Source organism: Haliotis rufescens, unplaced genomic scaffold (genome assembly GCF_023055435.1).
Source record: "Haliotis rufescens isolate VD_foot unplaced genomic scaffold, xgHalRufe1.0.p SCAF_4, whole genome shotgun sequence".
In the NCBI taxonomy this organism is placed as follows: domain Eukaryota; kingdom Metazoa; phylum Mollusca; class Gastropoda; order Lepetellida; family Haliotidae; genus Haliotis; species Haliotis rufescens.
In genome coordinates, this window is record NW_025964112.1 from 5,499,116 (window position 1) to 5,513,614 (window position 14,499).

The following is a 14,499-nucleotide window of genomic DNA, read 5'->3' on the forward strand; positions in this document are numbered from 1 at the left end:
CATTCTTCTTTGTAGAGTTTCTAACCTCCACTGTTGAACTTGTCTGATAGTAAAGAGTTGTTATTACATTATTTCGGCACTAATCTGTAAAATTCTTCTGACATTATAGTGTTACCAAACTCCTCTTGAAAATCATACCTACATTGCAGTGTGTAGGATCTCTACAACAGTATAATACTTACACTATAGTGTTTCCAAACTCGACATCGACATTTTATTTACGTTATAGCATTTCCATCCTCCACAACAGCATTCTAACTTGCCTACAAAGTCCAACCTCTACAATATCATTCTACTCACACTGTACTATTTTGAAACTCTACAGCAGCATTCTACTTACACTGTAATGTTTTCAACCTCTACAATGGTATTCGAATTACGTTTTAGTGCTGCCAAGATCTACTGGATCAATCTTCTAACGCACTTGTGTTTCTATGATCTACGTAGCATTATAATGTTTCCAGCCTCCACTGTAGCATTCTCCAGTATGGAACACCTCATCGAGTGTCCAGCATTGTGCCCCAGAAACACTGTAAGTGACACACGCAGTGTCTTCAGAACACATCCTGGCACATCCAGTCTTCGTAAGTTTGAAAAACTGAACATCGGAATATTGAACAAAAGCAAGAACACCGTGTGATATGTCCTAAAAATATTTTGAATTTCAACGGTGAAAAGCTTCATAAAGATACCATTGAAGTAGAAATGTTGGTTGCTGTGCAGCGGACGATGGACTTGTTTCTATAATTTGCCCAATGTCGAAAGTAACGTCTAAATAAGTCTGTAGAGACGTTGTGAAACGCAATGAATAGATTGTTACATGCTTTTTGCAACGCCTAGTCTATAACTTTCAAGTGTTGACACAATTGAGTGAAAATCTCAGAAAAGGGCATGATAAAAAAGGCCTTATTAACAGTACTTCTTAAGTGTGTTATTTACAATGCTGGGGATCTCTGCAACTCTCGACAATAAACAATGCTTTTTGTACATAGCAGTTATCATTTAAACATTTACTCTTCCATGGCAGGTAATGGTTTAAGAAATGAGTGTGTTCTCAAACGTATATTATGACTTGCCACCACATGAACTGAAATAACATAAAGCAGGTCGAGCAGTTTGATAAGTCTTATTGTGACGGATGTACTTCATCTGCCCGTCATTGGGGACCGACCATTTTCTATTCAGTGTGTGTGCGTGCGTGCGTGTGTTCGTGTGTTCGTGTGTGCGTGTGTGCGCACCTATTTGTCTTTAATCCAAGGATGGTATCTTATGCAGAAAAGCTTATTTCAATGACTTTAGCTACTCAAACCACCAGAACTAGGCATATGCAATATTGGCGGAAAAGTTAATCAGTCTTTGTTAACTGGCCATAAGCTTTATTAACGTTATCAGGGTAGTACAACACACTCCGCAGTGGGGAAACAGTTCATATGATGACACAGGACTAAACTGATAGGTAATGTACACATCATAAGGATCACTGTAAATATATATTAGCACTCATTTTCATGTGTTATCAACCTACTGTAAGATACATTCCGCCCCCTTGAATGATATGACGTCGTGAAGACGTCATGGAGACGTCCAAACGTTCACAGTTATTGTCAAAACATAAATGTCAGAAGGTGCCCATCAATTAACCTGATAACAATGCCGACAATAACATTCAGAATTATTCGGCTGTTACAAACATTGCACATCCACTCAGCAGATTATTACCAATATATGGGGTCCAGAACATTTCTTCAGGGATGCCACTTCTTTGGCCATCGGGGGTTTCAGACCAAACACCGTTTGGGTTACACGATGTGCACGCCTTGAACCAAAATCCAGACTGATGTTCCTGTGCGCAGTTCTGAGGACTGTCATCATGGTCCGCATCATACGTAGAGAAAGGCTGTCCTTGCAGTTCACCCAGACAATCCCCAGCATTGTTAATGGAATTTGAACTTCCCCAGTTGGACGCATATGAAAAGGAATATTTATTTCCCGAATCTATCTGGAATTGAGTATATATCCGCTGTCTGAAGCTCGAAGTCACATCTGAGAGGTCAAATTGAAGTCGGTGAAGGCGACCATTTACAATGGAGGATATCTTGTCATTGCCAAGCCAAAAGTCCTTGGCTGGGTCTCCAAACCCATCTCTGTAATCTTGCCATGAACGGTTGAAGTCAGTGGAGTTAGTGTGTCTTTGTATGTATGTGTTTCCACCCCAACTCATTCGACACCACACCCGGAAGGGTTCGGTAGATAGAGTTGGATGAATGAAGAAGAGTCCCTCTTCACCATCGTAATGACCACTTGCAACACCTTCAGAACAATCTGGAACATACAGCAAAGAATACGTACTTTTAAGAGTTATTTATTGCAATTATATGCCCTGTTTGTTATTTATCAAGACTCGACAAGCAGGTGTATTAAATCGTCATTATCGGATGCATGCATGCTCTCAAAACCTGAATATCTATAGCAAGAGGTTTGCAAATTATTTCCATATTCATGAGAAATCTCGAAATGTTGATTGCACAATTCCGACAATATCATACATGTAGGAATGTGTTTATGAATCGCTATCAAATAGCGATGATACCAGGTGTTTGCCAATATGATTGCGATCATGCCCCTTCGGTCAAGAAATAGACATATATTTGGAAGTAATAATTACACCCAAATTGTTATCATATGTATACACCACGATTCCGACAATATCATATATGTAGGTATGTGTTTATGAATCGCTATCAAATAGCGATGATACCAGGTGTTTGCCAATATGATTGCGATCATGCCCCTTCAGTCAAGAAATAGACATATATTTGGAGTGAGTGAGTTAAAATTTTAAGTCACATCGGCAATATTTCAGCCATATCGTGACTATCAATGGTTGAATATAATACATATACTGAAACTTATATAAAAAACAGCCAACGAGGGACAGTAAAATAACTAGACTTATCACAGAAATGAAATTAAAACTAGTATGTAATCATAAAAATCAATAGCACTATACATTACATTACATTTCATTATAAAAACGGACTATAGATCGCCAGCAACTGAAGGTAGATCACCATGCTAGGGTCCATGGGGACTTACAGTACTTTTGCTACCTGCATGGACCCCAGCCGGATTTATTTGTAGTTGGAAAAACATACTTTGAATGACATATATTTGGAAGTAATAATTACACCCAAATTGTTATCATATGTATACACCACGATTCCGACAATATCATACATGTAGGTATGTGTTTATGAATCGCTATCAAATAGCGATGATACCAGGTGTTTGCCAATATGATTGGGATCATGCCTCTTCGGTCAAGAAATAGACATATATTCGGAAGTAATAATTACACCCAAATTGTTATCATATGTATACACCAAATTCCAATTATTTACCATCATATTCCCATTTCCAAACATGATGTAAAATAGCTACACTCTTATGAAATGTAGGGGTTAAAGAAAAATGAACGTTAATACCAAATATTGGTACAAAAAATACGTATTGGTGACAAACATCCTTTGCAAGAACGTTATACCTGTAAAACTTAGCAGCAAAACACATCCTATAGTGCCTCACGCAGTCGCGCCACACACGTGCGTAGGGTGTCATTCATTGATTTTGACACTTTCAAGGAAGGTCGATCAATGTCTGTAGGCCAGTATTTCTGTCAATCTCAAATATTTTGCTTATCACGCAGTTGTGATTTACTTCATTTTTGTTTGTTTCTGAAATACCGATGTCGAACAGTAAATGGATGGTATCGTTCATGTCGATACCAAACACCGATTCGTCCATCTGCAAAGTCGAAATTGAGTGAGTGAGTGAGTGAGTATGGTTTTACGCCGCTTTTAGCAATATTCCAGCAATATCACGGCTGGGGACACCAGTAATGGGCTTCACACATTGTACCCATGTCGGGAATCGAACCCGGGTCCTCAGCGTGACGAGCGAACGCTTTAACCACTAGGCTACCCGACCGCCCTCGAAATTGAAGTACTCATCACTGAACATGGTACAGCGTTTGCCATTCGTAGCAGCTTATGCTGTCGCGTCATCCACTGGACGACGTGCTTTTATACCTGCATTTGTAAGGCGATGCCTCCCAGTGACATATTCAAACACGTGTAGCAGCCCTGAAGTTACTGTTTATTTTGGACCAGGCCTCATCTTAACGTCTGTTGTCTGACTGTTACAGTTTCCCCGGACGAGAAACGTCATGCTTTTTGACTACTGCATGTCTCCAGCGGTTTTTCTAATCGACACTTCCCTATGTCTTTCCGACTGCCTGCCATTTTTGCCCTACTCTTAAGTCTTGTCTTGGCAGTGGACAGTATTTAAGCCTTTAGCGTCTGGGTCTTTAAACACGTTACATAATATGTTATCAAGGTTACAACATTAATTTCACTTGTTTTCACGACATTTCGAAATTTGACTTGTACCATATGTTGCCGTGTTTCTTTTCAGGCGGACAGTTGACTTGCCTTTGCATGTGTTTGCGATGGGTGCTTACGGTGGAGCAGTTTAATGATGACACCACGCGGGCTCGAAAACCAACTCACCGATCATTAGTCGTTCACAGTCATCCCCAACATATCCACCATAGCATTTACACTTGTTTCCATCATTCGTGCAACGTTTACGAATCTGAAATAAAAAATCCTAACATGGAACATTGTTATAGGATCCAATAGTAACTTGCTTTATACACTATATTTTCATCGTAGTTATTCAACGCCTTCATTCCATTTATGTTACAGTATTTCTAGCCTCTACAGTACCATTCTTCTGACAGTGTGGTATTTCTGACCTCTACATTAACATCCTACTTACACTGTAGAGTTTCCCACATCTACAACAACATTCTATCTACACTGTAGAGATTCTCAAATATTCAACAACATTCTCGTTGTAATGTTTCCAACCGCTACAATAACATTCTACTTACACTTTTCAGTTTTCAATATCTACAACAACATTCTTCTTACGCAGCAGTGTTTCCAACCATAACAGCAGCAGTCTACTCACGTTGAAGTGTTTTCAACCCCTATAATAGCATTCTGCTTTCATTGTAGTGTTTCCAAACAACACAATATCATTCTACTTAGATTGTAGTGCTTCGAACCACTACAGCACCATTATACTTACGTTGCAGTATTTCCTACCTCAACCGCAATGTTCTACTTACGTTGCAGTATTCCCAACCTCAACCGCAACGTTCTACTTACACTGTTGTGTTTCCAACCACAACAGCAATATTCTACTAACGTTGTAGTGTTTCCAATCTCTACAACTGCATTCTGCTTACATTGTAGTTTTTTCCAACCTCTTGATTAGGATTCTACTTACACTGCAGTGTTTCTAAGGCCTACAATGACATTCTACCTTAGTTGCAGTGTTTTCAAACTCTACAACAGCATTTTACTTACAGTGTAGTTTTTGCATTGCAACACAACAGCATTCTACTTACGTTGCAGTTTTCCCAACCTCAACAGCAATATTCTACTTACACTGTATTGTTTCCAACCTCAACAGCAATATTCTACTTCCGTTGCAGTTTTACCAACCTCAAACAGCAATATTCTACTTACGTTGTAGTGTTTCGGACCTCAACAGCAATATTCTACTTACACTGTAGTATTTCCAACCTCATCAGCAATATTCTACTTCCGTTGTAGTTTTACCAACCTCAAACAGCAATATTCTAGTTACGTTGTAGTGTTTCCAACCTCAACAGCAATATTCTACTAACGTTGTAGTGTTTCCAACCTCAACAGCAATATTCTACTTACACTAGTGTTTCCAACCTCGACAGCAATATTCTACTTACGTTGTAGTGTTTCGGACCTCAACAGCAATTTTCTACTTACACTGTAGTATTTCCAACCTCAACAGCAATATTCTTCTTACACTGTAGTGTTTCCAACCTCAACAGCAATATTCTAGTTACGTTGTAGTGTTTCCAACCTCAACCGCAATATTCTACTTACACTGTAGTGTTTCCAACCTCAACCGCAACGTTTTACTTACACTGTTGTGTTTCCAACCACAACAGCAATATTCTACTAACGTTGTAGTGTTTCCAATCTCTACAACTGCATTCTGCTTACATTGTAGTTTTTTCCAACCTCTTGATTAGGATTCTACTTACACTGCAGTGTTTCTAAGGCCTACAATGACATTCTACCTTAGTTGCAGTGTTTTCAAACTCTACAACAGCATTTTACTTACAGTGTAGTTTTTGCATTGCAACACAACAGCATTCTACTTACGTTGCAGTTTTCCCAACCTCAACAGCAATATTCTACTTACACTGTATTGTTTCCAACCTCAACAGCAATATTCTACTTCCGTTGCAGTTTTGCCAATCTCAAACAGCAATATTCTACTTACGTTGTAGTGTTTCGGACCTCAACAGCAATATTCTACTTACACTGTAGTATTTCCAACCTCAACAGCAATATTCTTCTTACACTGTAGTGTTTCCAACCTCAACAGCAATATTCTAGCTACGTTGTAGTGTTTCCAACCTCAACAGCAATATTCTACTTACACTGTAGTGTTTCCAACCTCAACAGCAATATTCTACTTACACTAGTGTTTCCAACCTCGACAGCAATATTCTACTAACGTTGTAGTGTTTCCAACCTAAACAGCAATATTCTACTTCCGTTGCAGTTTTACCAACCTCAAACAGCAATATTCTACTTACGTTGTAGTGTTTCGGACCTCAACAGCAATATTCTACTTACACTGTAGTATTTCCAACCTCAACAGCAATATTCTTCTTACACTGTAGTGTTTCCAACCTCAACAGCAATATTCTAGTTACGTTGTAGTGTTTCCAACCTCAACAGCAATATTCTACTTACACTGTAGTGTTTCCAACCTCGACAGCAATATTCTAGTTATGTTGTAGTGTTTCCAACCTCAACAGCAATATTCTACTTACACTGTAGTGTTTCTAACCTCAACAGCAATATTCTACTTACACTGTAATCCAACCTCAACAGCAATATTCTTCTTACACTGTGGTCTTTCCAACCTCAACAGCAATAGTCTACTTACACTGTAGTTTTTCCAACCTCAACAGCAATATTCCACTTACACTGTGGTGTTTCCAACCTCAACAGCAATATTCTACTTACACTGACTGTAGTGTTTCCAACCTCAACAGCAATATTCTTCTTACAATGTTGTTTTTTCCAACCTCAACAGCAATATTCTACTTACACTGTAGTGTTTCCAATCTGTACAACAGCATTTTATACTTACGTTGCAGTGTTTCCAAGATTTTGGACTTCATTCCACTACTTACTGTTGTGTTTCTAAGATCTACAACATTATTCTACTTTCGTTGTCGTGTTTACAAAATGGATACCGGACACAGATATAGGCCACAGGGAGAAAAACTGTAGACTATGCAAATCTAATAAATGAAAATAACTTGAATTTAGACGTTTACTCCCAAAGTAAAAACGCAGACAGTGGAAAGAAATACGTACAGAACTGGAAAGGGCATGTGAACTCCATATAAATACATTCTGTAAACATGTTCGTAAGCTTAAGAGATATGGCTGAAATATTGCCGATGTGATGTAAAGCATAAACTCACTCACTCACTCGTAAGCTTAGGCGTAAGAGTCCAGTTATTGACAAACTAGGTTACAATGGACATCGTGTTGTTTCTTCGGCTGTTATATGTAAACTGTGGGGTGACTTTTATTATACCCTAAACCTACAAGGGCGGTCGTATATGGTTATTCGAAGGAATTTCGTCCGTCCGTCCTTCCGATGATATGTCTCTTGTGAGACCTATGACTTGAAACCTACTCAATAGACTCTTTTCAAACTTGGTAAACACTATTTGTATCTATAGGAGAGGTGCAGTACAAAGTTTCATTTTAATATTTGAATTTTCTGAAAAATACAGCCTTTTTTCATTTTCTACTTAAATTTTGACTTGAATGTTGTACTTAAACATTTCTGCGACCAATAACTTGAATACTACTGCATCAAATTAAGGAAGAGTTTCCATACAAAAATAAGAGGTACAGTGCAAAGTTTGATTTTGATATGTGTATTTTCTAAAGAAATATGGTATTTTCTAGTTGTGAGCTCATATTAAGTAGAAAAGAAGACAGGCACTACGCACTCCAATTGAAACTCCAATCCTTCCCTGATGTTATACAATTTGATTTGAGAAAAGAATATGGAACAATCATGTCTGTATTCAGCCTTTTCGTATGTGTTAATTTCTACCTAGAAGGAGAATCGCAAGTGTTTGCTGCATATTTAGATAATGAAAAGGCATTTGATTGTATTTTGCACAACGGTCTATTCGTCAAGTTACATGATCTTGGTGTCAAGCCAAGAAGTTGGGCAAGGTACGAGTTGTGTCAGTATGGTTCTTCCTCGTTTTCATAAATGATCTTATGTGTGACCTAAGGAAAGTAAACAATAGTCTCTCCGTTCGTGGAATATATAGAACCTATGTTTTACTGGCCGATGATGCAACACTCTTGTCTATAATCCCTTAAGGCTTACAGTCTTCACTTGATCCAGTTCGTTTATATACCAATCAATGGAGATTCACCTATAATGCCGTTGAGAGTAAATCACTTATGTTATGTAAAATACGACAGCTTCATAATACAGGAAGCTACAAGTTTGGTGATGATATAATTGACAACTCTGACTTTGTCAAATATTGCGGAATAATCATAAACAGTAACTTATCCTGAACAGAAAAAGGCATGACGTGTTACTCAAAAAGCAATAAAATGTGTTAATTCATTACAATCTCTTGACCTTAACTATTCCGACCTTCACCAAGCTGCGTGTGTCAGTATATGGAAAAGAATGATTCCACCAACAAGCTTTTATGGATGTGAATTGTTACCAGCCTTATATGGTAAAGAATATGAAATGGTTTAAGGTCGTTCGCCATGTATAAGGATTTGGTAAAAGACAACCAATAGATTTGTCTATTTCTAACTTAGGAATGTAGTCAATGCATGGCTACATAGATGAATGTAAATTGGAATTATAAGGAAGGATTTGTTACAACGAGTTTAACTCAGTAACGAAAGATCTATTTTGTGCTTACATTGCTACCGACGCTATTGTCAATATCAACTTTCCAGGAAGGATATGCAAAAAAGTGCCATTCAGACAACTGTATCAATAAATATACTGAGAGTGGTAACTTTATATATAGTTTTTCCTTAGTATTTACTTAGCGGTATTTCCAAGATCTGCAATGGAATTATACTTACACTGCTGTGTTTCCAAGATCTACAATGTGATTCTCCTTACTTTGCAGTGTTTCCAAGTTCTACAATAAATGGGATTCTACTAACACTCCAGTATGTCCAAGGTCTTCAACTTCATTCTACTTACGTCGTTGTGTTTCTAACATCTACAACAACATTTAAATTACACTGAAGTACTTCTAACCTCTACTTCAACATTCTGTAGCGTTTCCAAACCTCTAAAAAGTATTTATCTTGGGTTGAAGTGTTTCCAAAATCTACAAATACATTCTACTTACAGGGCAGTGTTTCCAACCTCTACAACATCAATTCTACTTGCCTTGTAGTGTATCCAAGATCTAATACACCATTTCAAACCTGAAAGATCTGCAATGGCATTAAACTTATGTCGCAGTGTTTCCAAGATCTTCAACTGCATTCTACTTACATCGGAGTGTCTCCAACCTCTTCAACAGCGTTGTATTTACACTGTAGTGTTTCCAACATCTACGACAGCATTCTGCATACCTTGTATTATTTCAAAACTTTAGAATAGCAATTAACCTACACTGTAGTGTTTCCAAGATCTACAATGGCAATCTACTTACGTTGCAGTGTTTCCAAGATAGCCAATTGCACTGTAGTGTTTCCAAGGTCTACTGTAGAATTCTACTAACACAGTAGTGTTTCTAACCTCTACAATAACACTTCTGTTCTGTAGTGTTTACTAGATTTACTGTAGCATTCAACTTACAGTATAGTGTTTCCAGCCTCCACTGTAGCATTCTCCGGTCTGGAACATTTCATCGTGTGTCCGGCATAGAGCTCCAGAAACGCTGTAAGCCACACAAGCACTGTCTTCAGAACATATCCTGGCACATCCCGTCTTCGTTCGTACCTGGTACTCTCCCGTGTTAACTGGCGGAGTTTGAAAAGCAGAACATTCAGAATATTGAACAAAAGCAACCATACTGTGAGATATGTCCCCAAAACTACTTTGAATTTCTACCATGAAAAGCTTCAGAAAGATAAAAACTATCATTGAAGGAGACATGTTGGCTGCTGTGCAGTTGGCTGTGGACTGAGGGGATATCACACAGCTAGAAAGTCATCAATTGTTCGCGCTTTGATTTAGGTCAAGATTATCAATACTAAACATGGAATCAATCTTCTTGCACGAAGACGACTCTCATTGATTGATCTGCTCCTATATTGTACCTTTCGTAAAAAGTACCTTCTATATTGGTCAAAAGAATGCTTTGGCAATCGACCAGTCTATGACTTTTAAGTCATAGTACAATTGCGGAGAGAATCTCAGAAAAAGTAATGATAAAAAAGACAAAGTTTCCAAAGTTTCTTGAGTGCTATTAATTAAACTCTCGGATCGATAATAAACTATGGTATGTCGTAAATGGCAGATATCATTGAGTCACCTTAATTATTACCCAATGCAGATAAGGGTTTAAAAATTCATGTTTCCTATGACTTGCACCGCAATTAACAACAGAAGGAGTTCGATAAGCCTTATTATGATGGATGTAATTCTTCTGTCCGTCATTGGGGACCGGTCATTTCATATTCAGTGTCTTTCTTTCTTATCTTTACACTCATGCTATTTCTACGACTTTGGCTACTTAAACCATCGGCATACCTTAATGTTACATCACACGAAGCATGCTGGATTGTACTTGAGGCTGAAGTTGCTGGAACATTGCTCGACATTAAGGGAAAGTTAATTATGGGAAAGTTGAAGTCATCCCTCTTGTCATAGTCTTGTGGATAGTTGTTGTTACTTTGAATCTTTATGCATAAATCTGAATAAAATAAAATACTAATGAGGTGGTTTCACTGGTCTCTGCTATTTCTAACTAAGGTGGGTCAATGAGTGGAGGTGAACTGGCTATTTGACCAAACAATAAGCAAATGTGGCGCAAATGTGCAACATTGTACGTTACACAACATTTGAGACAAAAGTAAACACTATCATATTGTAATATTGTCGAACCTGTCGTATCTTGTCTATGGACAGTCGATCCCAGTTATCTCGAAATTAGGGATATATCGAATCTGTGTCGAAGATGTAAAATCATATCAACCTGTTCTGAGATCCCGAATTCGAGATGAAAAGACATGGCCCCATCTCGAACATTGGGGCCGGTACCAAATGTGACTTTACTATAGGAGTATGTACCTTATCTCGAAATTTGTGTTTGCCACATTAACAACTTTTAGAAGCGAAAATAAGCATTTCACATTAAGGTGAGCACGTATACTAGTTACATGTATATCTAGTACCTTTCCTCACACATCTGACATCGGTGTTAGAGTACAGTGCAAGTTGAACTTATTTTTCGACCAAGTATGTACTTACCCATCCTCAAGATAAAAATATCGGAATCATACAATCGACTCTGTTTGTGGCAGAGATTTCTTATAAATATGGAAAAGGGTTTTGAAGCTTTCATTATTATTGACAAATAAAACATCTTTAGCAGACATGGCGCCTGTTTCCTGTTTACATAAACAAACCTGCTAATCAAAGTGAATTAAAGGAATGAAAGCCGCGTGATGTAACACACAATATCCAAGCTGTGAATTTACAAACTTGAGAGTGGCACTTTGGTGTGGACAAATATTATCATACTATTGAACAATATTTTGAGCAATTCAGTGACCACGTGCCACTCATTCAGCTGTTGATGATTTCCGATTGCTGCTGTGCATAATAAGGTACAAGTACATGTACACGATTTGTCAGGAAAAAAGTTTTTCCTTAAGTTTGTCATGCAGGATTGTTGTGTATAAAGATGAAAAATCAAATGGTTTGACAGAATAGAACTTCGTTCTTTTCTGAGATTGCAAAAAGTCAAGCAAATCCTTTGTGTTTCGGGCAATCAACATGGTATTAATTCCACTTGTCTCAAATACTTTCTGTGAATGTAATGAAAGTCCTTCCTTGATTGTTTTAAGGATTATGTTACTCTTTGTGTCAGGGATGGGGTGCTACATTTGCTGGACCCAGCAATATGTCTCTCTTTGCACGGATTCTTATTGAGCTTTGGAATCCAGTACAAAAGCGGAATGGACATGTCTTCAGGTTTGAGAGTCAAGTCCAGTTTCCACATTTGCCAAACAAGGCTGGAATTCCGTGGTTCGATCGTATCGCCATCAGTGTTTATTACGAGTTATTTCCCTTCCATGCACCTCGTATTGACCAGTCAGATTCCACCTCTCATATCATATGCATATGCTTAAAAACAATGAGAATTTGTACGGTGGAGAGTTTATACCGGGACACCGGCACCCAGTCAAGGCGATCTGATCTATAGTCAAGATCCATATTGTAATAAAACTGGTTTTACGTCACGTATTGCATCAAATCACTAAAGCACCTTCATTACAAACATAAAAAGATTTAGAAAATACCCTTCGATACCTTCTTGACGGTACACATGATTCACAAATCCCCCAATCGACTGAAATCTGCATGACAGTCGCCGTGTTGATGTCGAATTCGTTACGCTTTTTTTATTGGACTTTGAATAGACTCGTTAATCCAGCCAAAATATGACTCCGAATTCCAGGCTAGTTTGGCTTAGTTGGAAACTGCATTTTGTATAGTCAGTTTTATAGACGTGGAGAGTTGCTCATAATATCAATCAATGGATTGTCTTGTTAAGGCTCAAATAAAATATACTGTGCGTGTACATACGTGAAACGTTTAGACTGTATGTACTTTGTTCTAGAAAAGACCGCGTGTTGTCGAAATTTCAAACGTGGTAATGAACCTCATTGGAGTGACTACAGAATATATTTACTGATTATTACTAGGTAATCAAAGTCACGATGTTTAAGACATATATCCTGAAGTTTAAATGCTAAATACGAAATAAGCTTTAAATACTTTTACCTCTCTTGGACACTAATAAAATAAGTTCGACTTTGAACATTATCAATGCATTTTTCTGATAACGGGTGACCATGGTCTTATTTAAATCAAGAACAATTTGCATTCCGAAAATTCATTCAGAAACATTTTGAGTTCCATCAGTCCAGAACATATCTTCATGGACGCCAGATCTCTTCTCTGCGAGAGTCTCTGACCCAACGCCATTTTGGTTACGCTGAGAATTCAGACTTGTGTATCGGAACTCAGAACATCATAAATTTTACATTAAACAGGTTCACATGCATGGGTGACACTATGTTGTGACTCATGTTCAATTTTCAGAATTTCAGTACAATCATTACATATTGGGCACAATGAACGTTTAGAAGAGATGCGTGTATGACTCTTATACTTCAGAATGAATCTTTACTCACAATTAAATGGCGACAGCGTGAGAAACTGACTTTGCTCAGATCTGATAACAAAAGGGGCTATTAAAAGAATGGCAGACTCTTTATTGAGGACATGCCAGATACTACTCTTGAAGGTGATGAGCATCAGTTGTCGGCTCCAGTCGCAGATCGCGACTCAAGTGGAACATCGCCAACTGTGGATCAGGAGCGGGTGCTGCCGTCAAGGTCGAAGGTTATGCAAAAGCATATCTAACATTGCAAGGAATATAGAAGATTTAACCAACAAACTGTCCGACATTGGCTTTGTTTCTTATGTATCTGAACATGACATTGTTGCTTTATATGAAACATAGTCAATAGAAAATTACTTTAGTGACATTTTTCCAGAATATAATCCTTTTTGTTTACCAGCCACAAAAAGGTCCAAGTTCTAGCGGTATTCGGAAGGAATACGTTTGATTTAATATTCACTGGTAAGATATATTATTGATGTTCGATGTGGTGAACATGCTATTACTATTCTATTGGATAAACGTATGTTCGGTTTTAGTAGAGCTTCATGTATGTTTACATATATTCAGCCGGAGAGATCGACCTGGTATGATAACAAAGATAGACAATATGGGGTAGAGAATTTGCTGTATTTTTTATTGAGTACACTGGAAGAGTACCCTGCTGTTTCTATCATTGTACTTGGATTTGTTTGTTTATTGTTTAACGCCGCACTCAACAATATTCCGGGTATATGATGGCGGTCTGTAAATAATCGAGTCTGGACCAGACAGTCCAGTGGTCGACATCATGATCATCGCTTACAGGCATTTTGGATATGTTGACATCAACGAAGTCAGCGATTCTGACCATCCGATCCCGTTAGTTGCCTCTTACGACAAGAATGGGTTGCTGAAGACCTATTCTACCCATGATCTTCCCGGGC

At 38.1% G+C, this 14,499-nt stretch overlaps 1 protein-coding gene across 1 annotated transcript; it reads right to left on the bottom strand.

Annotated features, from left to right (window-relative positions):
- Window positions 1-1,359: 1,359 nt before the first annotated feature.
- Window positions 1,360-10,379, bottom strand: LOC124143050 (techylectin-5A-like). Its single transcript, XM_046511845.2, has 3 exons — window positions 10,015-10,379; window positions 4,569-4,653; window positions 1,360-2,322 (listed from the first exon to the last, which is right to left on the bottom strand). Exons 1-3 carry the CDS (start codon window positions 10,312-10,314, stop codon window positions 1,673-1,675), a joined length of 1,035 nt encoding a protein of 344 aa, XP_046367801.2. The 5' UTR covers window positions 10,315-10,379; the 3' UTR covers window positions 1,360-1,672.
- Window positions 10,380-14,499: the final 4,120 nt, after the last annotated feature.

Excerpts from the sequence above, each read along its gene's own strand:
- LOC124143050 (XM_046511845.2), bottom strand. The coding sequence starts at position 10,314 with ATGTCTCCTTCAATGATAGTTTTTATCTTTCTGAAGCTTTTCATGGTA. Across the intron at positions 4,654-10,014 it reads GAGGCTGGAAACACTATACT|ATTCGTAAACGTTGCACGAA; the intron begins GTAAGTTGAATG and ends TTTTTATTTCAG. Across the intron at positions 2,323-4,568 it reads CTGTGAACGACTAATGATCG|ATTGTTCTGAAGGTGTTGCA; the intron begins GTGAGTTGGTTT and ends TGTATGTTCCAG.